Source organism: Pituophis catenifer, unplaced genomic scaffold (genome assembly GCF_029215685.1).
Source record: "Pituophis catenifer annectens isolate HBS135680 unplaced genomic scaffold, rPitCat1.0.hap2 SCAF_2, whole genome shotgun sequence".
Lineage (NCBI taxonomy): Eukaryota > Metazoa > Chordata > Lepidosauria > Squamata > Colubridae > Pituophis > Pituophis catenifer.
In genome coordinates, this window is record NW_027256882.1 from 284,303,519 (window position 1) to 284,328,269 (window position 24,751).

General features: G+C 40.7%; 1 protein-coding gene across 1 annotated transcript in view; it reads left to right on the forward strand.

The window, feature by feature from the left end:
* Nucleotides 1–22,757, forward strand: part of MEX3C (mex-3 RNA binding family member C) — a 39,773-nt gene extending 17,016 nt beyond the window's left edge. Inside the window, exon 2 of the mRNA XM_070938933.1 lies at nucleotides 19,205–22,757. Coding sequence (XP_070795034.1) covers nucleotides 19,205–20,433 — 1,229 coding nt within the window. The 3' untranslated portion in view covers nucleotides 20,434–22,757. The remainder of the gene's footprint in view (nucleotides 1–19,204) is intronic.
* The last annotated feature ends 1,994 nt before the right edge of the window (nucleotides 22,758–24,751 follow it).

A 24,751-nucleotide genomic window follows, 5' to 3' on the forward strand; every position in this document is an offset into this window, starting at 1 on the left:
GCTGAAGAAGCTTCTTGGATGAGAAGCAAAACGTCTTAAAAGAAAAAACAAGGAAGTCCAGTTGCCTCATGAAAAAAAAAAAACCTTTGGGACTGTCACCCACTATCTTGCAAACCAGCATGTTTCTGGCTTGGTTTGGAGAGTTCCTGTTGGTCTTCAGCATCTGTGGTGAAGGTGACCTCTGCCTAAAATAATGAGCTACCTAAGAGATACTTACATATTCTATTGCCTGTCTGATCATTATTTTCTTGTATACTATACTCTCGTAATAACATCTGCACACATTTCGTCTTGGAAGTCCGTCATAGCTTGATTGCGGAAACGAGCATAGACTTGTTTGGTGCTACAAGATAGCAAGTAAACGCTAGACATCTTTTGTTTCTTCGTTGGGTATCTCAAACGTGCTAAAGTGGAGCAAATAGTTTTAGTCTGCTTTAAGACAACATGCTATAAAGCTCTTAGCAGAGTCAAAGCAAGGTGATAATGGTAGAACTGAGACAAAGCCTACGGAGTGTAAAGGCAAACAAGCATTGGTGCTGTTTATCTTACAGAGACAGGATCTGATATATTGGCTGAGAAACAAATCTTGGGTAGGATGTTGGTTCCAACCATCCCTTATAACAATGCTTTGCGCACTCTTCTAAACTGTCTAAGGTCAATCTTAGTCTAGCATTTGGCTTTTCACAGTGACCAACCAGATGTTTCTAGATTTCCTACCCTTCCACGTTGTTATTGTGTGCCAGCTGGTACTTGACAGTACGCTGACCCAAATCCAACGTTACTACTGAGTCTTCAAGACCAAATAGCCTTGAATAGATGTACATTCATGTATTTGTCCATCATCTCCTCTTCCCATTATTTTAATATGATTTAGATTCTAAATAGGAAGTCTTGTCAAGTTTTGGTATGTAGATAATTAAGATAGGAAGTTTGTTTTGTGTCAGGCTACCAAATCTGGATTGCCAAAACTTAGAAAACTAATGGATAGCAGCAAGGTATGTACAGATAGTCCTCAACTGATGACCTACCTATTACAGTCATAAATCGCGACAGTTGTAAAGCAGGTGACCTATATTACCAAGTCAATTTTACTCCCATTTTTGCAGTGGCCACCAAATGAATCCATTGTTTGCTCTGGGGCATTTTTGCCAAAACCTGGAAGTAAATGCCGCTTTTCAGTAAAAACTCTGCAAATCAGTCACAAGGCCACTGAACCATAAAACAGCCATAAATGCGGGCTGGTTGCCAAACTGTCATATGACCATGGGAGACAGCCATTGGAATTGGGGCCTAAATACCTCTGGGGGGGGCCATCATAACTTTGGTCAAAAATTGACCAGTCATAAGTCAGGGACTACTTATAATAGTAGTAGTCCAAGCCTGGGTATTACAGCTCAGATCTGGTAACCATAGTTTTGCAAAAATATAGAAAAGTCAGACTTAATAGATCTGTATCCCACAGATTGCTTATCATTCACATACCCTATTTTATATACTGGAGTCAATGAATGAATGTGAATGATGATCCAGCTGCTTCTAGAGTAATTTTTATCAACCTTGGCAACTTCATAATGCCTTTAGTACCCAAAATTCTCCAGCCAGGATGGCCATTGCAGAGAATTCTGGAAGTTGAAGCCCATGCATCTGAAAATAGCCAAGGTTGAGAAATGCCATTCCAGAGGCTCAATGTATTTTAACTGTTTTCACTCTCTTAAGTATACCCCTCCTTGAAGGAGATGGACAGTCTAGAAACATGAAAAAAGTAAAATAAAATAATAAAATAAAATAAAATATACTGTGGGAAGAAGTATCCATCTGGTTCAGTTCCAAGCTGGGAGAAAGACATTAGAAACATGGAGGCTGATTGGAAAGAAGGTTTAATGATGAACAGAACCACCAAGCACATGGTTCTGGGGCAGCTGACAAAATGGAATTGAGAGACTCCATTTTGCCCAAGATAAGGTATAAAAAAACCCCACTCTCAACTCCATGTGGTCAGCTGCCCCAGAACCATGTGCTTGGTGGTTCTGTTCATCATAAACCTCCTTTCCAATCAGCCTCCATGTTTTCATTGTTTTTCTCCCAGCTTGGAATGGATATTTCTTCCCACAATTCTATCTACTTTTCAAGGAAGCCAAAAAAAATTGCTGTCTCTATTCAGAAGTTAAGAAACAAAACAAAAAGTAGCAGCCATTGAATTTTTTTTCCTCTTCTTTCAAAGCAAGTAAAGAGATTTTTGGTCGGTTGGTTTCACTTTGTTTGCTCCCAGGAAACCAACAGTTGCAGAGATGGACTCGGTCTTTTCTTTCTTTCTTTTTTTTTTAATTGAGTGCTTCCTTTCTATTTAAGGTGGATTAATCCGGCCAAAGGGAACAGGTGGATGTAGCTGGGTGGAAAAGCTTTGCCTTTTAGCAAGCAGCGTGATGCCTGCACACAGCTGCAGACGGACGCAGGGCTTCTGCAGCTTAAAGTGGTGGCTGAGAAACTCTTAACTGGGATATTGAAACTGTGCAGCTGCTGTGACCTTACTGTGCCTAAGGTCACCTTGCTGCAAACGTTTACCCTGAGTTTTTTATTCTCATGAATGAAAAATAGTTCCTTGCGTGCACTTTAACTGCCCTGTAAGTATCCTAGACAGCAATTAGTTGGCTCAGGATATTATTAGCTGTAGCTGTAAAAAATGGTCATTTATGTCTTAACATGCTGGGTGATTAGAAACACTGCTGAATGGCACACCTGGCGGGGACTTTATTTTTAAAAATTTGTGGACTATCTTCAGTACAAAGAAATGGTTATTTTAGGCGGAGGTAAACGACTCTTCTCAAGCCCTTCTAAAAAGAGATTTATTTGTAAGATAAATAAGTGACTATTATGGAAAAACAAATATATAGCAGCATATGGAGTTGAGTCAGTGTTTATATTTTCCCGTATTTTAATGAAGATTGAGGAACACTCTGTTCATGAGTGCCAGAGATGCAAAAGGCATTTGATACGGAGAAACCAGCACACAAAGAAAACTTGTACAAAGTGTTTTGTACAAAGTGGCACTTGCCACCAGCAAGAATGGTAAAAATGTTCCCAAATAAGTCACCAGAGTGTTGGAAATGTAAACGGGTACTAGGATCCTACTATCATATGTGGTGGACCTGTCCAACAGCAAAAAAAATATTGGTCAAAGATAAAAGGGTGATTAGAAGACAACATAACAAATAGATCTAAAACCAGAACTATTCTTACTAGGTGTACTACCAGGGAAATACAATAAAAGAATAACATACTTAATGTTACATGTAATAACAGCAGCTAGAATCACATATGCACAAAATTGGAAAAACGAAAGTATACCTATAGACGAAAAGGTAATAAAGAAAATATTAGAATGTGGCTAGTAATGGTTATAACTATGACGTACAATATTATGTATTTACAAGGTACTATACTGTGTGACTATGAGAATAATGGTTATAATCAGGGTGTATGTATACTTAAAAAGGACTTGATACAGCCAGCACACTGTCGTTGCAAAGCTGGAAATGTATAATAAAGAAAAATGAATAATAAATAAATAAATAAATAAATAAATAAAAAGAAATGGAGAAACCAAATCGTCCAAATCCCCAGCTATCTCAAATATAAAGATTTCTTGTGGTAATATCAGTTGTGTTATTAAGAAAAATAAAAGCCTTTAAAACAGATTAAACAATGTTTCCAAGGAGAGAATTCGCCTTTCTTAACCTTCCAAGAACTGCAGAGATCATCCAGCAATATAATTTCTGGAAGGGGGCAGAACTGAAATTATTCCATGTTTTTATTGGGGAGGGGGTAAGGTTTAAGGGAGAAAAGGGGCAGCAAAAGAAAACCACTCTTATTCTTTTCCGTAGTTAAAGTCCCTTAACTAGGACCCAAAATTACCATTTGGGATGCCAATTTCATACCATTTTTGGTGGCTTGGTGAAGCTTTAAGGTTGGGAAAAGGAGCATTTTGTGTTCCATAATCCCACTCATAAATTTGAATTAAAAGAAATTTTAAAATGGCATCATCCTAGGATGCTGGAGAAGCACAGATAGGTGATGGGGGACACTTGCTTATTGTTTGGGTCACTGATTTTCCCACTCTTGCTTTTAAAGAAGCCAAAGATACTATTGGCTTCTGTACAAGAGCTTGCCTTTTTCTGTAGCTGAAGAAACTGCTGCCTATTGCAGTACTTAACAAAACATATACAGGTAGTCCTCGAGTTATGACCATAATTGAACCCAAAACTAATGTTGCTAAGTGAAACATTTGTTAAGTGAGTTTGCTCCACTTTCTGCCTCTGTTAAGTAAATCACTGCAGCTTACAAGTTAGTAACCTGGTTGTTAAGTGAATCTGGCTTCCCCATTGACTTTGCTTGTCACAAAAGGTGATCCCATGACCCTGGGACATACTGCAACCATCGTAAATATGAACCAGTTGCCAAGCATCTGAATTTTGATCACGTGACCATGGGGATGGCTGCAACGGTTGTAAATGTGAAAACTGGTCACATCTTTCAGTGCCAGTGCAACTTTGAATGGTCACTAAATGAACTATTGTAAGTCAAGGACTACCTGTATAAATTCCACATCGCCCAGGCTCAGCCCAGTATTAGAGCAATGTTTACCATTTTCCTATGATTCTGAAGTTAGCTGATATCATAGTGTCTTCCCAGTATAGGTACCCTGTTTCCCTGAAAATAAGACATCCCCTGATAATAAGCCCAATCGGGCTATTGAGCACATGCATTAAAATAAGCCTCCCCAAAAACTAAGCCCCCCCCCCGAAAATAAGCCCTTCCCAAAAATATTTAAACGCAGAGCTAGAAATCAGGTAAGACGGCAGGAGGAGCCCCATCTTGTTCCATGCGCCCCAAAATAATAGGACCTCCCTGAAAATAAGGCCAAGCACTTATTTCAGGGTTCAAAAAAATATAAGACAGGGTCTTATTTTCAGGGAAACACAGTAGTCCTCGACATAATACTGGTTGCTTAGCAACTGTTCAAAGTTATGACAACCCCTCCCCCAAGTTACTTACAACCTGATTCTAAAGTTTCCCCCCGTCACGATCACATGATTTCATTTTGTGCCCTTGGCAACTGGCCTGCATTTACGGCTTTTTGCAGCATCCCACAGTCACATGACTGCAACTTTCGTTTTTGCTGTGAAGTGGTTACTTCCGGTTTCCAGCTAAAATAACCCATAGCGGACAATAAGTTTGTTTAACAATAGCTGCAAAAAAAAAAAAGGTCCCAAAATCAGGCCAATCAAGTGCTGAGCCTCTTTATGGCTCAATTGCAGTCAAAAGAAGAACTGCCTGTATAAGAGAGAAATGGGATTTTAATATGTCCTCCCTCCTGGCTAGCATATTATTTGGTCTCTTGACATGGCATATTTGCAGCAGGAGTGTCTCCAGATTGGTTAGCTGTCAGTTATCCATTAGTCTGCTCTCTGCTCAAGATGTAGCACTGCTTTAGCAGCCTTTGGAGAACTTCTACAATTAGTAGGCCCAAAAAATTTAGGCTAGTTTAGTTTTATTTTGCTTTGTTTTTTGTTGTTCAGATTGAGGGTTTTTTGGGGGATTTTTTGTTTGTTGTTTGTTTTAGAATAGAATAGAATTCTTTATTGGCCAAGTGTGATTGGACACACAAGGAATTTGTCTTAGGTGTATATGCTCTCAGTGTACATAAGGAGAATAAAATACATTCATCAAGAATAAAAAGATCAACACTTAGTGATCATACTAGGAAACAAGTAAAAACAATATAAACTGAAAGATACAAGCACATGGTTATAGTAATAAGTGGGAAGAGATAGATACTAGTAAGGAGTATACCAGTAAGGAGTATTTAAGGAGCAAAGTGGAAACTTTAAATCTACAATGTGCATTGCTCCTGCTGCTTATAGAAAGCAAGCCACACAAAGTTCACTGCAGCCTTTGAACCAACAGGGACTGCATATTATTGTATTTGACTTACTCAAATTTGGCCTACAAAATTCTTCCTGAGAAAGTTATTGGTAACATCCTATAAATATGAGCCCCTCCTCCTTTGCTTTGGGGTTCAAGTTATTTTAGCGTTGCTAGCTTGAAACAAATGCCTTATTTGGAGTACAGGTTCTGAATTGTTACTTTAAATAAGTTGAAACCCTTAGAAATATACTTTAAAGAAATCCAAATAAGACATGAATATTTTTCTGAGATGCCATTTCATATTTCATTCTCTTTTACAGTTTTATTTGGGGTAGAATTCCTTGTTTCCTGAATTATTAAAACACTTCATGTGACTACAGTAATACTTGTATCTAACCAGTGAAAAGATTTAGTTGAAGCAAGTGTCATTTAGAATCACGTGAAACACTTAAAATGTGCATAAATCTAAAATATATGTTTATCTAATTCATAAGTAGTTACGATTCTAGCAGCTCTGAAATTAACATTTATGGAAATAATGGGGTTCTTAATTAAATGGACACATATTTGCAGCCACTTCCTCATATGAGCTTATTTTTTCCCCCGAGGTCACAGCCAGGACCCAAGGGGAAGCTGTTCAAAATCTAAACTAACTCATAATATGTTTATATGAATTCCATTGCACTTGGCTTTTAATTCCATCAGCTACCATTTCTGTATGCTTGACTCTCATATGACCCATACATTTTGGAAGATTATTGTCATGTATTTCACACAGCAGCTAATCTTCATAGTTCAGTGGTGAGCTACGGTTCCATTCCAAAGATAGTTGTGTTAAATGTTTGTATTTTAACAAGGAAGGACCTGAGTATGGTCCTTCCAGATTTACTTGGTAAATCTGATGATCCCAGGAATCTCCAATATATTTCAGGTTTCAATCAGATCCACTTGAAATAATGAAAAACATAACATTCTGTGAATCAGCTTTCAACAGGTTAGGAAAAGATTTCTAGTTGTTGGAGTTGTGGAAAATACATCTGTGTATTACATCTGTGAGAGGTATCTTCAGTGGCCAACTATATGATTTCTTTGGCTTACATATCAGGAGTTTACACTTAAAACAGCCCCTATAGAAAATGGTTGTAGACTTCATGGGTTCCTATGAATAAAAGCACAGTCCGGGAGTGAGAAAACATAATGTGTGCAATCTCTCAATTATGGATATCACATACCAAAGTGTTATCTTTTTTTAGCTATTTACAGTGTTACTTTTTCACTTGCATATAGAAGAATAGGATTATCTGTGATTGTTGGTAGGCAGGCAGTTCTGCAAATGGATGGGGAGTTGAAAAACCTTGAATTTATCTGATTCTGTGCAGTGATTTTGATACATGAATAACTTGTGAAAATTCTCCCAGTGGACCTGTTTCTTGGAGCACATTAGACAAGTTTTGTTGATATTCTTGAGTGTGCTGCATTTTCAAATGCAGAGTTTTCAAATGTTAGATTATTGAGTGATGTAGTTAAAGTGTTCATTTATGGATTTTCATCAGTCATGGTAAAATTCTGTTCATTTAAACACAGCGATACAGAAAGTTAAATTACAACGGAATAATGACCTCATCAAACCGGATTTCTGTAAGTGTTCAATTGCTGAGTCAACTTCTTTTTTCTTAAGTTGTCTTTCTGAGGCATGATAGAAGATGACACTTACATTGCTTATCCTCTAAGACCACCTATCTGTATTAACGATCCCCTCTTTGAGGGAGATGGGTGGTTTAGAAATATGAAATATAAATAAATTAGTGTATGATGCCCATCAGTAGTACCACTGTCCCTCAAATTCACGTTCTTGCAAGAATGTAATCCTTAGAACTATCCAGTGGTCAAGGACTTTGACTGCCATTTAGGTAAAGATTTCCCACGCACATGCGTGCTAGTCGTTCCTGACTCTAGGGGGCGGTGCTCATCTCCCTTTCAAAGCCGAAGAGCCAGCGCTGTCCGAAGATGTCTCCATGGTCATGTAGCCGGCATGACTAAACTCCAAAGGCACACGGAACGCTGTTACCTTCCCAACAAAGGTGGTCCCTATTTTTCTACTAGCATTTTTTACATGCTTTTGAACTGCTAGGTTGGCAGAAGCTGGGACAAGTAATGGGAGCTCACTCCATTACGTGGCACTAGGGATTCGAACCACTGAACTGCCAACCTTTCGATCAACAAGCTCAGCATCTTAGCCACTGAGCTAAGCTTAAACAGATATCCTGAGAGATAATAGAGAATTTAGGAAGTGTAACAATTCTCCAGCTCAAGAGGGATAATGGTATTGTGGAGTTGCTTCTTCTTTGATGCTGTGTGCTTTGTGTAGGGATGGTGATGGCAAAAATTAGTTTGTAACCTCAGCTCCAATTTGCCTTTCATCAGATACCAGACATAACTTCTTCTCTTAAACCAGAAACAAGGCTTCCCTTGTGCTAGTTAGCCTCAAGATTTGCTGTCTTAGCAAGGAGGAGTGAGTTGGTAATAAGCCTATTTATGTTAAACATTTGTTATTCCCTTTCATGATACCTTCTTTATATATTGTAGCCTGGAATCTGAGAAAGATGTTGATGTTATCTGGTAGAGAGCATCACTGTATATGGGAAAACAACTGTCAAGTCTTCATTAGGAGAAACTGCTGTGTTTAGACTACAATCTGATTTAAAAAAAAAAAAAAACTTTGGGAAATCGTACAAAAGGCCTATGGGTTTTTAAAAAATTCCTTTTAGGATTGTTCATATTTACCAAAGGCATCAACTTAGAAGAAGCCAACTGGCAAGAGAAGACATTATGCCTTATGTTTCAGAATGAAAGCGATGTTTGTTTGCTTTAGCATCTTGGTACCCGTTGTCTTACATTTCCTTCACCTCTTTTCCTGCGGGTCACAGCTCTGGAATCTGTTTCCTACATACTTGAAGTAATAAGCTAAACATGGGTTTGCCCATGTACAGAGAAGGGATGTCATGGTTGTGGTCTGACTCAGCTGCTGTGCCATTGAATCTCCACACCCCCTGGTATGCTATGTGACTTTTTAAAGGTAGTTGACCATGAGGAAATAAAGGTCCATAACCCCTTCATATGTGAGAGATCCTTGGTGCTCTCTGAACTGGGTTGCTTTCTTGCAGACCACGGGTGTCAAATTAGTGGCCGGCGGGCCGGATGCATCACATGCACGCCCCCTGCCCAGCTCAGCAAATGGGGAAAATGTCACAAAATAGCACATGACGGCAACGTGATGCAGAGAGTTTGACACCCATTTTGCAGGTGTTTCATTACCAAAACTAGGTAACACTCCGCTAATCTCAGAGAGCACCAAGGACCTCTGATTTTAACCCTGAGCTACCGTACAAATATTCCCCTCCATCCAGTCATGTTAAAGCATGTTGAGGCCAGAGGAACTTTATGTGGAGTCTGGTGGAAAGGTAGTTCCAGCCATGCAATTTTTCTTCAAGATTCCTAAATGAGGGGAGGGGGGATCTGTTGTAACTTTGAGCAGTTGCTAAGCAACTGGTCGTAAGTCAAGAACTAGATAAGGTTTGCCAAGTTCAAGTCAACTATACTATTTGTTTTAAAGCACCTTTATGCAACCGTAAGAAATATCACATAGCTACGTCACGTATTGTATTATTCTGGACGACCTTTGTCTAACTGTGGCCATTTCAGGACATGTAAATCCCCCCCCCCAAAGAAGCATAATGGATAAGATGCTTTATATAAGACTTGAGTAAAATGTAAAAGTGATTCATCTTTGGAGCTTGGTAGGAAATGAATGAGGTACTGCTTCGCATATGGTGCTTCTCAGTTTCACAGAAGTCCTCAAATAAAATATAGCAGCCTGTAGCTGGTACAGATTAGGGTGAGAAATTCTATTCCAGTGTTCTGCTTGGAAACAGTGCTTTACATCCAGCAAGAAAATAAAATAAAAATGGACCAATTCAGAAGCAGTTGCTAATGCTTATAAATAATGTCTTTGATAGTATTGTGTATTTTTGGAGCTATTATTGAGTAAATTTTCCCTCTTCTCTCAGGTCTCTTGTTTTTGAGAGCATGGCTCCTGGCATTTTTTTTTAAAAAAAGAAAAAGAAATGGAGTGTGTTTCTACAGAGATGAGCAATTCTTGAACTAGGGCTTTTAAATTGCCAAATTGCCAAAGTTGGTGGAATGTTTTGTGTTATGATTAACAAATGTAATATCCTTCCAAGGTAGTAGAACATGTCCCTTAGTCTTTACGGTATTACACTCTTTTATTAGCTCAAATAACATTAGGATTTAATCTGGACCAACATTTCTGGCGCCGTTCCAGAACTACTTCCGGTAGTAGGAGTCAACCACAGGAAGATAATATCAGGAAAAGAGTCAGGGAGTAAATTTAGAGCTTCCTTACAATGAGTAATCCTAGCCAGCAACAATTATTACTTCCAAAATGTTGAGCCTATCACACTTTGCTTGCCACTGTCCCGAAGAAAGAGAAATACGGAAACCCCAAGCAGAACCCACTAGTAAGAACAGGCTTCTGGCTTCCACGCCATCTTCTAATCTCTCTCTCTCTCTCTCTTATTTTACAAGAGAGACTTGTAATTTAGGGAAACATTAGTATGCTTGTATGTAGTTAGCATGCTAACAATTTGATCTTTCCTGCTGTTATGCAAGCAGAGAAAAATGTGATTGACTCGTCGGGCATGTTTATCTGTTCCCTATTAGTACTTTGAAAGAAGGTTTTAATAACTCATCTGCCCACATACTGCCGGGTGTTTGGGGTTTTTTTTAACCTGTTCACTGCTGTTCAAGCTGTTGTCACAATTTAGGAACAGCCACATCTAGATTATCTTGGTCTTTTAAGCATTGTGTAGTGCAGGGGTCTCCAACCTTGGCAACTTTAAGCCTGGTGGACTTCAACTCCCAGAATTCCACAGCCAGCAAAGCTGGCTGTGGAATTCTGGGAGTTGAAGTCCGCCAGGCTTAAAGTTGCCAAGGTTGGAGACCCCTGGCCTAGTGCACAGATAGATACCATAGCACTATACAGCCAGTATGATATTGAGGTTACTGAGGACAGCTAAAAAAAAAAAAAAAAAAGCACCATTATCTTCACCTTCTATGGACTAATTGCTTCAAGATATTTCACAAAAGTCAGTTATTTTATTGTTTGTAAACACAGATCCTAATACAGCATGCCATAAAATACAATCACAAGAGTACTTGATTATTTCTTTTGTCTTTGTTACCCCTTGTATTCAATCCCCTCCGAAAAAAAACTTTGTAAGATTAATGTACAGTTATTTTTTAAAAAAATACTTTTTCGCTACTTGTAAGAACATTTTTGAGCCCATTGTGTATATTTCTTGTTGAGTGTAGAGCAGTCAAAACATGTATCATTTTTGTGAATATATACCCACACATATGTAAAGTATATAGAGTAAAGTGAAATGGAACAGAATAGTATATGTATATACTACAGGAGCACTGTTCCTGTAGAAAAAATTCATAGAGGAAGTTGCTTACAATTAATAGATTGTTCCTAAATGTGACTTTGAAGGAATTAATTGCGCACCCCTTCTCTCTTCTCCATTCTGGGGAATATTTATAGCTTTAAACTTTTCCATATATGTAATAGGCAATATTTCCTTTTGTTTAGATTAATAGAGTTCAAGTTCAGAAAATAAAACATTTGAAATAAGTGACTTTGTATGTATTTGTTTTGGATGACTCCACTTTCAAGTTTGGAAACTTTCAAAGTATTTGACATTTTTGTGGCAATGATTGGAGACCAAGGATGATTGACAGAACAGATGTTGTAAATGGGGCATAGCTGATGGTTGGGTAACAGGCTCTAATCATCCTCCTCAGGAAAAAAAAATATTCCTTAAAGTTATTCATAGGTCCAGACCTGAATAGCACTCAAGTTTTTCAAAGTTTCTATCCTGTTCTTCCGTGTTTCCCCAAAAAAAGACCCTGTCTTATATTTTTTTGAACCCTGAAATAAATGCTTGGCCTTATTATTTTGGGGCACACGGAGGAAACCAGAGGAAATGGCGGGGACCAGCTGTGCATGCGTTTAAATATTTTCGGCAAGGGCTTATTTTCAGGGGGGCTTATTTTAGTGCATGTACTCAAAAGTCCGATTGGGCTTATTATCAGGAGATGTCTTATTTTTGGGAAAAAATTTTATACCAGAGTGACAGAAACTTAAATGGAAAGAATCAAAGTCTCTGCATTCGCCAGATTTGAAAACCAATCTCACCGAGAAAGAAATCAGGCAGAACAGAACAGTGTGCAGGGGCTGGGGTGAGATGACTAGGCTGGCAAGATAGTTTGTGCCCAGTTTCAGCCTTCAAACTCACTTTCTCCCCTCCTCCTCCTGTTCCAGTGGTTGCATCCCTTAAAGGAGGCTATATACAAGGATTAGGGAACCTAATGAGTCATGCTGGCTGGTTCTGCTGGGAGTTGTAGTTTAGTGGGTCAAGGAATGCACATTCATCATTGTAGCTTGTATGTGTCACATAAATGGATGATATGCTTGCACAGAACTATCATCAAGAGCTTAAACAAGCCTTTTGTTTACTTGATTGAATCCTACTACTTGACTTCTTCATTGCTCTACAAGGCTTCTCAGAATTCACGTTGATGATACAGATATGTTGATAGCTGTATTTTCTGGTTTCTGTAATATCCACTTTTATTCGTTCCTTGTAGCTTAATTCCGTTAAGAGTTCAGCAAGCACCTTTTTCTCATCTTCAGTTTAGCATGTCAGATGGGTCTTTATTGTAATCCTGCCAGCTAATCCCTCTGTGTTCAATTTGTTCAACATCTTTTCTTTCGAATGACAAACCACCAGCTTTCATGGACAGTATCCTTTGTTAAGGCTGCACTTTCACCAAGTTGTTCCAGATTTTGCGGTTTTTATCTGACCACCATGGTAGTGGTTCTTCGGCACCAGGTCTGGGACAACTCACCATAGTTCAATTCAACATTTTATCAATTGTTCCATTCAGTTACTTTTACAATTGGTGACCACGTTTTTATCAAAATTATTATAACTCTTGTATTTCTGGATTGAATTAATTAAAATTAATTTTAATTACTGGTCACAGTTCCGTCAAAATTAATTTAACTTTTGTATCTGTTGAATTGTCCCGCGGCGAGTTGGCTGTGGCAAGTGGTCCCATTCTGCTTCTAGCATTTGTTTCTCTCAAAGTTACATTGTCTGACTTTGCCTGTCCATTCTGGTCTTTCAGTGACTTCCATTATGGACATTCACCCCAAAATCTGGTTTAGGACTGCTCCTTCAGCTCATTGCTGCCATGGCTCACTGTGATGACAGATGCCTGAAGACTAAGTTTGGGAACTCATTGGACAGATTGCTCAGTCTAAACTCATTAAGTGCATTGCACCTATTGGCTGCATGTAAATGGTCTTGAGTTAATGTTGTAAACAAAACAATGCAGACTTTTAAGCCTTCTATGGGGCACTGATTCATGAGGTTATGTACAATTTTGCTTTATTTATAAACAAGGTGGAACCAAGTCCACTTCTTTCCTTCATCCTTGCAGTTCTGGAGGTGGGTAGTTGGGTCTGATGCATTGTTTCAAGGCATAATCAGAGGTGGCATAATCAGCAGGTTCTGGCCAGTTCTGGAGAACCGGTAGCGGAAATTTTGAGTAGTTCGGAAAACAGGTAAATGCCACCTTTGGCTGGCCCCGCCCCCATCTATTCTGTGCCTCCCAAGTCCCAACTGATCGGGAGAAAATGGGGATTTTGCGGTAACCTTCCCCTGGAGTGGGGTGGGAATGGAGATTTTACAGTATCCTTCCCCTGCCATGTCCACCAAGCCATGCGACACCTACCAAGCCACATCCACAGAACCGGTAGTAAAAAAAAATGTGAAACCCACCACTGGGCATAACGTCAATATTCTTGTAATCCAGGCATCAGTGCTAGCTTCCGTAGCAGTTAGATTGAGATGAAGATACTCTGGGAGACATATTTCTCCTTGCACAGACAGCACAGCCTATAGGTTCCCCCCCACCCCAGCCATTTCTGCTCTTCAGAGAAAATGTCATCAGGTGCACATTTGCACATTGTTTCCATGAATCTCTTGAAGGCCAAGCTGAACACCTTTTCACCATCCCTCACTCTTCCCCTTTCTTAGCTCACACTTCTCACTGGGAAGGATTTGTCCTCATGGGGCAGGAGACGGAGCTCAGACCTGCCTCTTGCACCTGCTTCTTCCCTGTGGAGCATTCCCCATGGAGCATTTTCAAAGGAACTCTTGGCAATTATACAAGGCTGCACATGGCCTCCTACCCAGCATTCTTAGTCCTGTAAATAGAATTAAACGTTAGCTTGTTTGAAGGTGGGTTTTGTTTTGGGGGGTTTTTTTGGTCTTGGCTCCTATCCATCAAAGGCTGTGTTTAATTTTTTTGTTTGTTTTTCTCCCATATCTCAAGACCTTGGTCTTGTTCCCACCCATTCCATTCTCAGGCAGTTTTTGGTTGGTATCCACACTCGATTGAGCTTTTTTGGTCTGATCATTAACTCTTTTATCTAATTAACATCTGTTAAAGACCTTTCAGGCTTGGAATCTCTCCTCTCATAGGAGTCCTGGTGGTGCAGTGGTTAGAATGCAGGATTGCAGTCTGACTTTGCTCATAACCAGGAGTTTGATCCTGACCGGTTCAAGGTTGACTCAGCCTTCCATTCTTCCAAAGTCAGTAAAATGAGGATCCAGATTGTTGGAGGCAAAATGCTGACAATGTAAACCACCTAGGAAGCCCTATAAAGCACTATGAAGCGGTAGACAAGTCTTAAGTGCTATTGCTGTTGCTATGCTATCTCTGGTTTGAGACCCATGCAAACTCATGCCTTCTCTATACAATACTCACACTGAAGGTGTCATTCCTATATAGCCCTATATCAGAAAGCCAATCTATAAATTTGGTCACCTTTGGTCACATATGCATTCACGCCAAACCCTGGAAGCACCGCCTTGTTCATACAGAATTGAATACAAAAGTGGGAGACACAGCTAGGACCAAGATGAATCATGCCTCCTACCAAAAAATTGTTCTGTCCCCATCTCACACACACACACACACACAAACAGACAGCCGGGGGTTAAATAAACTGGCAGACAACCAATTCTTTCGATAAGAGGATTGGCAGCAACCCAGTAGCTGCTTGCCAAGAACTTTACTCATAAACAAGATACACACAGTTCAAGAATTGTCAAGTCCAGGCGGTAATTAAATCCAAGGCAGATAATGTTGTTTCCAAAGATGCAATGTGACTCGATAGTAGTTTTGTCCGTCACAGAGTCTAAATGGCCACTTCACCCCCTTATATCCCCTGTGGGGTGTGGTCCAGTGACTCAGCTTAATCTCTGGCACGCCTCCTTTTCTGTTGCGTGCGCTTGTCTCTCCGACGCTGGCGTGGATCCAGCCAAGACTTATCTCCTTCACTGTCCGACTGTGAGGAGATATCTGGCTCCTGGCCAATCTCTTCTACGGGAGACACTTGAGGCATTGCCAGAGAGGAGGGTCCTGGAGAGGGAGGCCTGGCCAACTACTCTCCTTCATGTTCGGAGCCTTCTCCCTCCGATAAGTTGGCCTCGGGGGTCGGAGCCACAACAAAAATCTATCCATACTAGAAAGTTCCTGGTTTCACATAGCACTTAAGACTTATATACCGCTTCACAGTGCCTTACAGCCCACTCTAAGCGGTTTACAAAGTCAGCCTATTGCCTCAAACAATCTGGGTCCTCATTTTACCAACCTCGGAAGAACAGAACGCTGAGTCAACCTTGAACCAGTGAGAATCAAACTTCTGGTTATGGGTTTGTTTGGAAGAACACATCCTACGTAAGACTTAAATCTTTATTTTAAGAAAGTCTTGAGTGAAAGAGAATGCAGAATCTGTGTTGGAAACTGTCCCAATACTTAATAGCTCTAAGGAGCAAGTTAAAGTTCATTTTCCTAATAACCTACCTTCCCAAAACTCAGGTGTACAAGCTTTATCAGTAGCTTCTTTTCTGTTCTCTTCAGTTATGACAGTGATGGCCAACCTTTTTTCCCTCGGGTGCCAAAAGGGCATGCACGATAGCGCGTGCATGCCCACACCCATAATACAATGCCCCCACTGCATGCTCTGCCCCCTGGGCATGCGTGCATAAACTCACACACTGCCCCACCCCCTGCGCAGGTGCATGTGACCACCCCCCGCACTTCCCCATCCCCCCCCCTGTGCAGGCGCACATAACCCCCCACGCCCCATTTTGGGCCTAGCAGGCCTCCCTGAAGCCTCCAGAGGCCGGAAATGTGCCATTTCCGAACTTCTGTTAGGCCTGTTTTTTGCCCTCCCCAGGCTCAGGAAGCTTTCCTGGAGCCTCCAGGATGGCGAAAACTGGCTCCCCTGGCCCTACCGAGACTTCTGGTACTTCCAGGAGGCCCGTTTTTTTGCCCTCCACAGGCTCCAGAGGCTTTCTTGGAGCCTCCAGGAGGGTGAAAACAGGCTCCCCTGGCCCTCCTGAGGTCCTCCAGAGGCTGGAAATGGCCTCTTTCTGGACTTCTGGGACGCCCATTTTTTGCCCTCACAGAGCCTCTGCGCGAGCCCTGTACATACCTGGCATCCAAAATGGGCCATGTGGAGACTCCGGGGAGGGGAGGGGAGGGGTGGCATTGGCATGTGTGTGCGTCTCCCGCATGCACGGCAGAGACTCAAAAATCAGCTGGCCGGTGGGAGGCACGCGCACATGCATGGTGGAGCTGACCTAGGGCAACGGCTCGCATGCCTGCAGAAATGGCTCCACGTGCCACCTGTAGCACACATGCCATAGCTTCGCCATGACGGAGCTATGACATACCGGTAGTTATTTCAACATTTAAACAATTATTTTGCTTTTGCTTTTATTTTATTTTTATTCATTAATCTCCTGTAATCTGTATTTGTTCAATTGGTCAGTATTCTGTGTTTTAATAATTACTTTGCAAAAATGTGCAATTGACAGATTAACTTGATTTGAAGAAATTGGTTAAAAGGCGGATTATCCAAAAATGCTTCTTTTGAACTTCACATACATAATAATGTAGCCTTACATAGCTTTCTACATACTGCAAGATTAAACCTGTAGAAATATTGAGGTTTCTTTATTTTTATATTTCATTGCGATTTCTTCAATTGCTGTCAGCCATCCATAGTTGCTAAACTGGGTAGCATAAAAGCTTAATAAATTATTATTAAAATAATTATTAAATTATTACTCTACGACTGGTGGAAACTTAGTTCTAACCAAGGACCTAAGAATTACTAAGGTAACATCTAAGATTATAGTCAATTCCAAGCAGGGTCAGATTTTGTAAAGTTAAATTGTTCAGGTCTGATAAATTCAATATGTCCAGATATCAAGGAAGTTCTTTAGTTATTACTCCAAGAGTTCCAATCACGATTGGTATAACAACAGATTTCTTTTTCTATAAGCATTCAACTTGGAACTTTAAGTCCCGATATTTTATATTTTCCAATTGTTTTTCCTCAATCTTGCACCACCTAGTTGAACAGCATCAGTGACTTTCTTTTTTCCAATAACCATTATATCAGGCACATGATGAACAAGATGGCTGTCTGTCTGACTGGATCTTAAAAATCCCATAAGATCTCAACCCACTCATTTTCCCAAAACTTCTCAACTTGGTGGTCCCATGGTTCTTGCAACATTCCAATCCAAATCTCTGCAAAAGTTTCCAGTGAATAATTTTAGCAAATTGTTCATGATGTTCCTGAGAGTCAGTATGTGAAATTTTGTGTTGTAGTCACTGATCCAATGGACATTTGTTTCATCGTTTTCTCCAGTGTGGTTGTGGCATCGGCCAGACAAGGGTTGCTACAGTCGGATCTGCCTAGAGACTGAATCATAGTGTTTCGAGCACGCCCCTTGCTCCTTCTTCTGGAAATCAGTTTTTCGGCTTCCTTTACCTTAATGCAATCAATCAGCAAAGCTTGTTCTTAAGCCACTAATATAAAACCTTCAGTTTTGTTCTTTAACACTTCTTAACCAAATATATGTTTTTGTTTCTGTAACCGTCAGTCAGGTGTCTTTGTGTGTGGTCCACCTGATCTCTATATAGAGTTTTTTCATCTGTTTTTCCTTCTATATCCTTCAAACGTTGACCACGCATTTGCTTGTTCTTCCAGCTAACACATCAGTTTTCATGTTTTATTCATCCTTACATTCTACATTCAGCCTTAATCTTTTTGTTGTTGGGAGCTTTCCTTGATTAACTTCCTTCAGAAAGGGTTCCTGGCTTTTCTTAATGTAGTCATTACTTGTTTAATTAATTTAGTCATTAATTTTAACACAGTCAAATTAGTATTAATATGCAGTGATTAAAAGTAATGCTTCGTGGCGAGAAGGACATTATAAAGATAGAAGAAATTCAGGAAATAACAGTAAAATGGCTTCTGTATAATCATTTGCTTGTAAAGAATTATCTTTAAGTAGTCCATCTGACAGGTTTTTTTCAAAAGCTGGATCTCTGTTTTATTTGTACAAACCACAATTGAGTAATTTGTTTAGGTGAGCCAGGAATCTGCTAAAGATACCTTTAGCTTATTAATTTGCAAACCTGATGTGGCATTTATTCCCAGAAGCATCAACTTTTGCAGAGAATGGGGATACTAATCTCTGTGAAGTTACTTGCCTTGACAAAGAAAGGACTTCTGTTGGATTTAGCTTGAATATATTGTGGATCATAGAGACCTTAAAAATACAGGCAGCCTTTAGCTTATGACCATAATAGAGCCTGCCCAGTATGGTTGTAAGTTGTTTTACAATCTTTTTTTTCCAGTGGTCATTAAGCAAATGTGCAGCCATTAAATAATCTCATTGCTCAATGTAGGGAGTTTTTGCCAAAAACTGGTAGTAAATACCGGTTTTCAGTGAAAACATCATAAATTGTGATCATGTGATACAAGATGCTGCAAACAGCTATAAACGTGGACTGTTTGTCAAGCACCCATAATGTGGTCATGTGACCACAGGGAGTAGCGGCCATTGGAACTTCAGAAGTGGTCATAACTTCCTTTTTTGAGGGGGGGGGGTCTGTTGTAACATTGAAAGATTGCTAAACAACCAGTCATAAGTTGAGGACTACCTGTAACTTAGAAGATGAGTGTTTTTTTTTAATGGCTAAAAATGAAATTAAATCTCTTAAAATGTTTATTTTGTTTGTTTCTGTCTACTTGCTGCAGGTTGCAAAATAAAGGCCCTGAGAGCCAAAACCAATACCTACATCAAGACCCCTGTGCGTGGAGAAGAGCCCGTTTTCGTGGTCACCGGCCGCAAAGAAGACGTCGCCATGGCCAAAAGGGAAATTCTTTCTGCTGCTGAGCACTTCTCCATGATAAGAGCTTCGCGCAACAAGAATGGCCCTGCTCTGGGAGGGCTGCCTTGTAACCCCAACCTGCCAGGCCAGACTACAGTCCAGGTCAGGGTGCCTTACCGTGTCGTCGGGCTGGTGGTTGGTCCCAAAGGCGCTACGATCAAAAGAATTCAGCAGCAAACCCATACCTACATAGTTACTCCCAGTAGAGACAAAGAGCCAGTTTTTGAGGTAACCGGTATGCCTGAAAACGTAGACCGGGCCCGGGAAGAGATAGAGATGCACATCGCCATGCGCACTGGAAACTACATTGAGCTCAACGAAGAAAACGATTTCCATTACAATGGTACAGATGTCAGTTTTGAAGGAGGAAACCTTGGATCTGCCTGGCTTACTTCCCACCCAGTCCCACCTCCCAGTCGCACCCGGATGATTTCCAATTACAGAAACGACAGCTCCAGTTCCCTAGGAAGCGGTTCCACCGACTCCTACTTCGGAAGCAATAGGTTGGCTGACTTCAGCCCAACCAGTCCATTCAGTACTGGCAATTTTTGGTTTGGAGAGACCTTACCTTCCGTGGGGGCAGAGGATCTGGCCGTCGACTCTCCCGCCTACGATTCCTTGCCAACCCCTTCTCAGACCATCTGGACACCTTTCGAACCCGTCAACCCACTCTCCAGTTTTGGTAGCGAACCTGCTAGTAATGTGAAATCTCCGCGGAAAGGGAGCCAGCCATCCACCCCTCGCTTGTCACCGACATTTCCCGAGACCTTGGAACATCCCCTCGCCCGCAGAGTGAGAAGCGACCCTCCCAGCACCGTCAACCAGGTTGGCCTTCCCATCTATATCCCTGCCTTTTCCAACGGTACCAACAGCTACTCTTCTTCCAATGGTGGCTCCACATCTAGTTCCCCTCCGGAGTTAAGACGGAAGCACGACTGCGTGATCTGTTTTGAGAACGAAGTAATCGCTGCCCTGGTTCCATGTGGCCACAACCTTTTCTGCATGGAGTGTGCCAACAAGATCTGTGAAAAAGAAGCACCATCGTGTCCAGTTTGCCAGACAGCTGTTACTCAGGCGATTCAAATTCACTCTTAAATATATAGAGATATTATATATGGACTTTTTAAACTCTTAATGGCTTGGATGTAATGGTACCCCCTAAGTAAACTTATAATGAACTCAGACTGTTACTGGGCTTTCTTGAGATTAGGCTAACAGTTGTTTGAAAAGCATGTACTCTTTTCAAAAAAACAAAAAACAAAAAACAAAAAAAAGGCTTGTTCAGTTAATCTTATAGGCCTAAGCCAGTCTTTCTCCATTTTGGTTGCAGCTGTGGTACCTCTAGCGAAGTCCTGGAAGGAAGCTGTGGTGTTGTTGGGAGGTCTTATGGCCTTAGATCTGTTTTTCGGAGTGGGAGTGTACAGTGAGCATTCGCAGTCTGTCCAGATCTTGACAAAGTATTTCTAATAACGGCAGTGAAAGCGAAGTCTCGCGTAGCCCCTGAGCGTAGAAACTCTTATTGAGGGGAGAAACAGTGCAAAGGATCATGAATGTTTCAAAATAACTTCCAGTGCTGCCTTCTTTACACTGCCAGTTTTTTCAGAGCAGGTTTGGGGATGCTTTTTTCCCCCCTCTTTACACAACAATAACAGGCTTCATTTAACCTAACGTTGCAAATAATTTTACCGCCCGTTGATTGGTTTCCTGCCATCCGAGCGAGTAATCGCCCAGCGAGAAGTTTTTATTAACCGGATCATGGTTCGTGGAGGGCCAACCGAAGGGGCGTATGAGGGATGAGCCTCTTCTCATCCAGTATGCAATTTGAGGCATCTTTAAGCGAATCAGGAACGTGTAGGTCTTCCATTGCTGAAGCCTGGAAAAGCCTTCTTTGTTTCAAATCATTGCCAAGGGACACGGGAGCTCCAGCCCCTGACATGGGGGGGGACCCCATTTGTAGCAGTTTGGTTATTTATTTGCGGAGAGCATCTTAGATAATAATGCTCTTTACACGTGAATTGCTACTACCTTCCATTGAAAGGAAGGCCTCCCTCTGTTCCCTTGGTGTTCATCACACAAGATGCAATTCATGCTGTGAATTGTCACTTTAGGATGTGTCCGTAAGGATCCCCTTCTCCACCCATTCCTGCTTCTTGCGGACCCCCCCCCCCCCCGTGGTGGGAGGACGGGGAAGGTGAGAGGGGTTTCCGACCCTCGTGTCTAGGATGAGGATGCTGACATTCCATTGGCTCATGTGATCAAGGTGTTCTTAAATTAACTATTTTAGCGAATATCAAGAGTATAAGAAAATGTGAATCATTTTTATGTTACAACCACAACTTGCACATTATGTGAAACTTGTCTTTTGGTTTTTAATCATACGGGGAGAGGGGGGAGAAAGGAGTAACATCCATGTTTTTGTATCATTCAATGGTAAATAGCAGTGATTGAGACCCAGCAAAACGGTTTATTTCATTTCAAAACTACACTTCCCCTCTTATCAAGGGAAAAAAAAATGACCTCTATTGATTTCTTTAATGTACATTTCAGCCTGTGGATGTTTCTCCTTCCAGCACTTCATCCTCAGAATTTTCCCAAATCTGTGCTGGCATTTTTAAAAGAACACTCAGACGTTCTGATGGGTTTCATTTTTTTTCTTCTTCCTCCTCCTCCCTCTTCCTCTTTCTCCTTTTTTTAAAAAAAACTTCTCTATCTGTCCTTCCTCTTACTCCCTCTCTTTTTTTGAGCAATATCTTCCCAAGGTGAAATAATTTTTTTCTCAGAATAGCAAATTCTACGTGTATTGAACTAGTGAATATACAGAAATCTTTATTTTTTATTTTCCACTTGAAAGAGTTACATTTCGTATAAAAAAAAAAAGTTTACAGATAACGGTTTTTATTTTATGATTTTTTTTCAGTATAAAAGTTGCCTTGATGGCATATAATATTATTATTACATTATGAGATGCATAACTTTAACGCTAATAGCTTGTAGAATAGTTAAATGTCAGTATTGAAATCTTAATCTTTAGCCGAGTCTTGTAGATATGAACAATCCCATTTACCAAGCATGTATTTTGTATATTGTTGCATTGTACACTGCAGCTAATAAGCCAAGGATACAACATTAGATGCGTGTACTCTTTCTATAAACCACAGACTTCAGAATGACAAAGCTCTCAATATGGTTTAGTATTTGCTAATTTTACTACACTCTTTTTGTTATGTATATGTAGAAAGGTCATAGGGATTATAAATTCAATTTGAGTAAAGTTTAAAAAAAGCATATATTTTATGATAAAGGGCCTTTAACTTATGATGGCCAAAGCACTGATATTATATATTTGCTGTAAAGAGAATTATAAGAGTTTTATTTTTCTGATATTAAAAAGTTACTTAATAAAGACTTGTTTCCATTAACTTGAATGTTTTCTTGATGTTGCACTTTTCAATGGCGGGTGGTTGGTCAACGAAATTTTCTTTTGAAATAGTATCTAGATCACCACATTTGGTAAGATGTTACAACACGGGATATTTAGATAATTGAGGGATAGGAAATCAGAGAATCTAAAGGCAAATAAAATAAAAAAGAGACAAAACAGAAAACTAGAAGATAAACGTAAAGACTTTTTGCTGTAGTGGAACGTGTAGTGGAACTACAAGAATAGCTTCATTCTATCTGGATGAAAGAAAATATAAATTCTAGAGAATATTTGATGGTAGAAGGCTAACGTTACAGGCAAAGTAGAGGGGGGAAAAGATGATGGGCTATGTCTATGGAGATTCTCAGTCATCCAGGTCATAGTTGTCCCAAAGTTGCTTTTTCGAAAGGCAACTGGGCTTTGTTTTTTTTCCTGAAAACATTTCGCTTCTCATCCAAGAAGCTTCTTCAGTTCTGAAGAAGCTTCTTGCACGAGAAGCATAATGTCTTCAAGGAAAACTAAAGTCCAATTGCCTTTTGAAAAAGCAACTTTGGGACATTGTGGGAAATGGTTCCAGCTGAATTAAAAGACTCTCCCAATGAGGCTGGAAGTGACAACTGATGAGGGTACAGTGGAATCAAAATCAAAGAATGTAATTGCTCAGTGTGGTGGCCTGCCAGTGGCCAACAGAGCTGCTGGCAGACTCGGACAGTGAGAAGGTTGGGGAGGAACATGGGTCAGTCCTGGAGTCTGGGGAAGGCTCTGATGAGGGCTCTGCATCAGAGGCAGAGATGGGGCCAGGGCCATCTAATAGTTATCAGCTGCCTTCAGAGTCGGACATCAGTGGGGCAGAAGAACAGCTGGATCCTGTTCCCGATGTGCGCATGCACAGAGCTGCCAGGAGAAGGGAACAGCTAAGGAACCAGGGCTTACTCGGGAGTAAAGCCACAGGTAGACAGAATGGCCCCTCCCAGAGGGAATAAAGAGGAGCGAAGGGGAGGGGAGTTTGCAGGAGACAATTGGTTCAATTCATTAGGGTGAAGATCTGTTCCTGACTTCTTGCCGAGTAATTGCTGCTACAGAGTGGCGTTTGAAAGATATCGGCCTGGCAACTCTCCAAGCCTGATAAAGGTGTGTAGTCATGAAATCTCAGGAAGGACTGTTTGCCAGGGCTTTGCTGGAGAGGAATTCCCTTTAATTTAAATAAAAGAGGTTTTATTGGGACAAGTCTGCTTCATGATCTTGGGAGGCCTAGGTCAGAACACTCGGTAGCATATAGAGCTGGGGTGAGCAATTAATTTACCCAATACGAAGAAACATGGACTCTTGTGGAACATCTGCACTTTCCGCGCCGACCTAAAGACATGGCTCTTTCAGCAACTTCCCTGATCTGCCGTGGATTTTTTTACTTGGGGATTTGGGGATTTTAAATTGGTTTTTAATATTATTTCATCCTTATCTATTGTCGGGTTGTTTTACTGTTGTGAGCCACCCCGAGTCCTACGGGAGAAGGGGGGCATATAAATCTGACAAATAAATAAATAAACAAACATCAAACCCCAATAGCTCCCATCTTCGCTTCACTCGCTCACCCGCAAGGCCATGCTTCAACCAAGGTGCTGGTGGGTGGCCGAACCTGGGTCCCCTCACAGGATGATTGCCACTGCCATCTCCTTGAGTTGCTTCAGGCAAGGGGTGAGCTGCGCACAGGCTAAAAAAAGCCCTTTCTCATGCATTTCTCATCCACACTGGCTGAGGGATTCTGGGAGTTAAAGTCCACAAGTCTTAAAGTGGCCCAAGTTTAGAGAAGTCTGCTTTAGTGGAGATTTATTTATTTATTTATTTATTTTTAAATTTGTATACCGCCCTTCTCCCTGAGGACTCAGGGCGGTGAACAGCCAAGTAAAAACATAAACTACAAACATTAAAATACAATTAAAAAGATATATATAAATTTGGCCCCATGATTAAAAACAACAGACAATTAAAAAC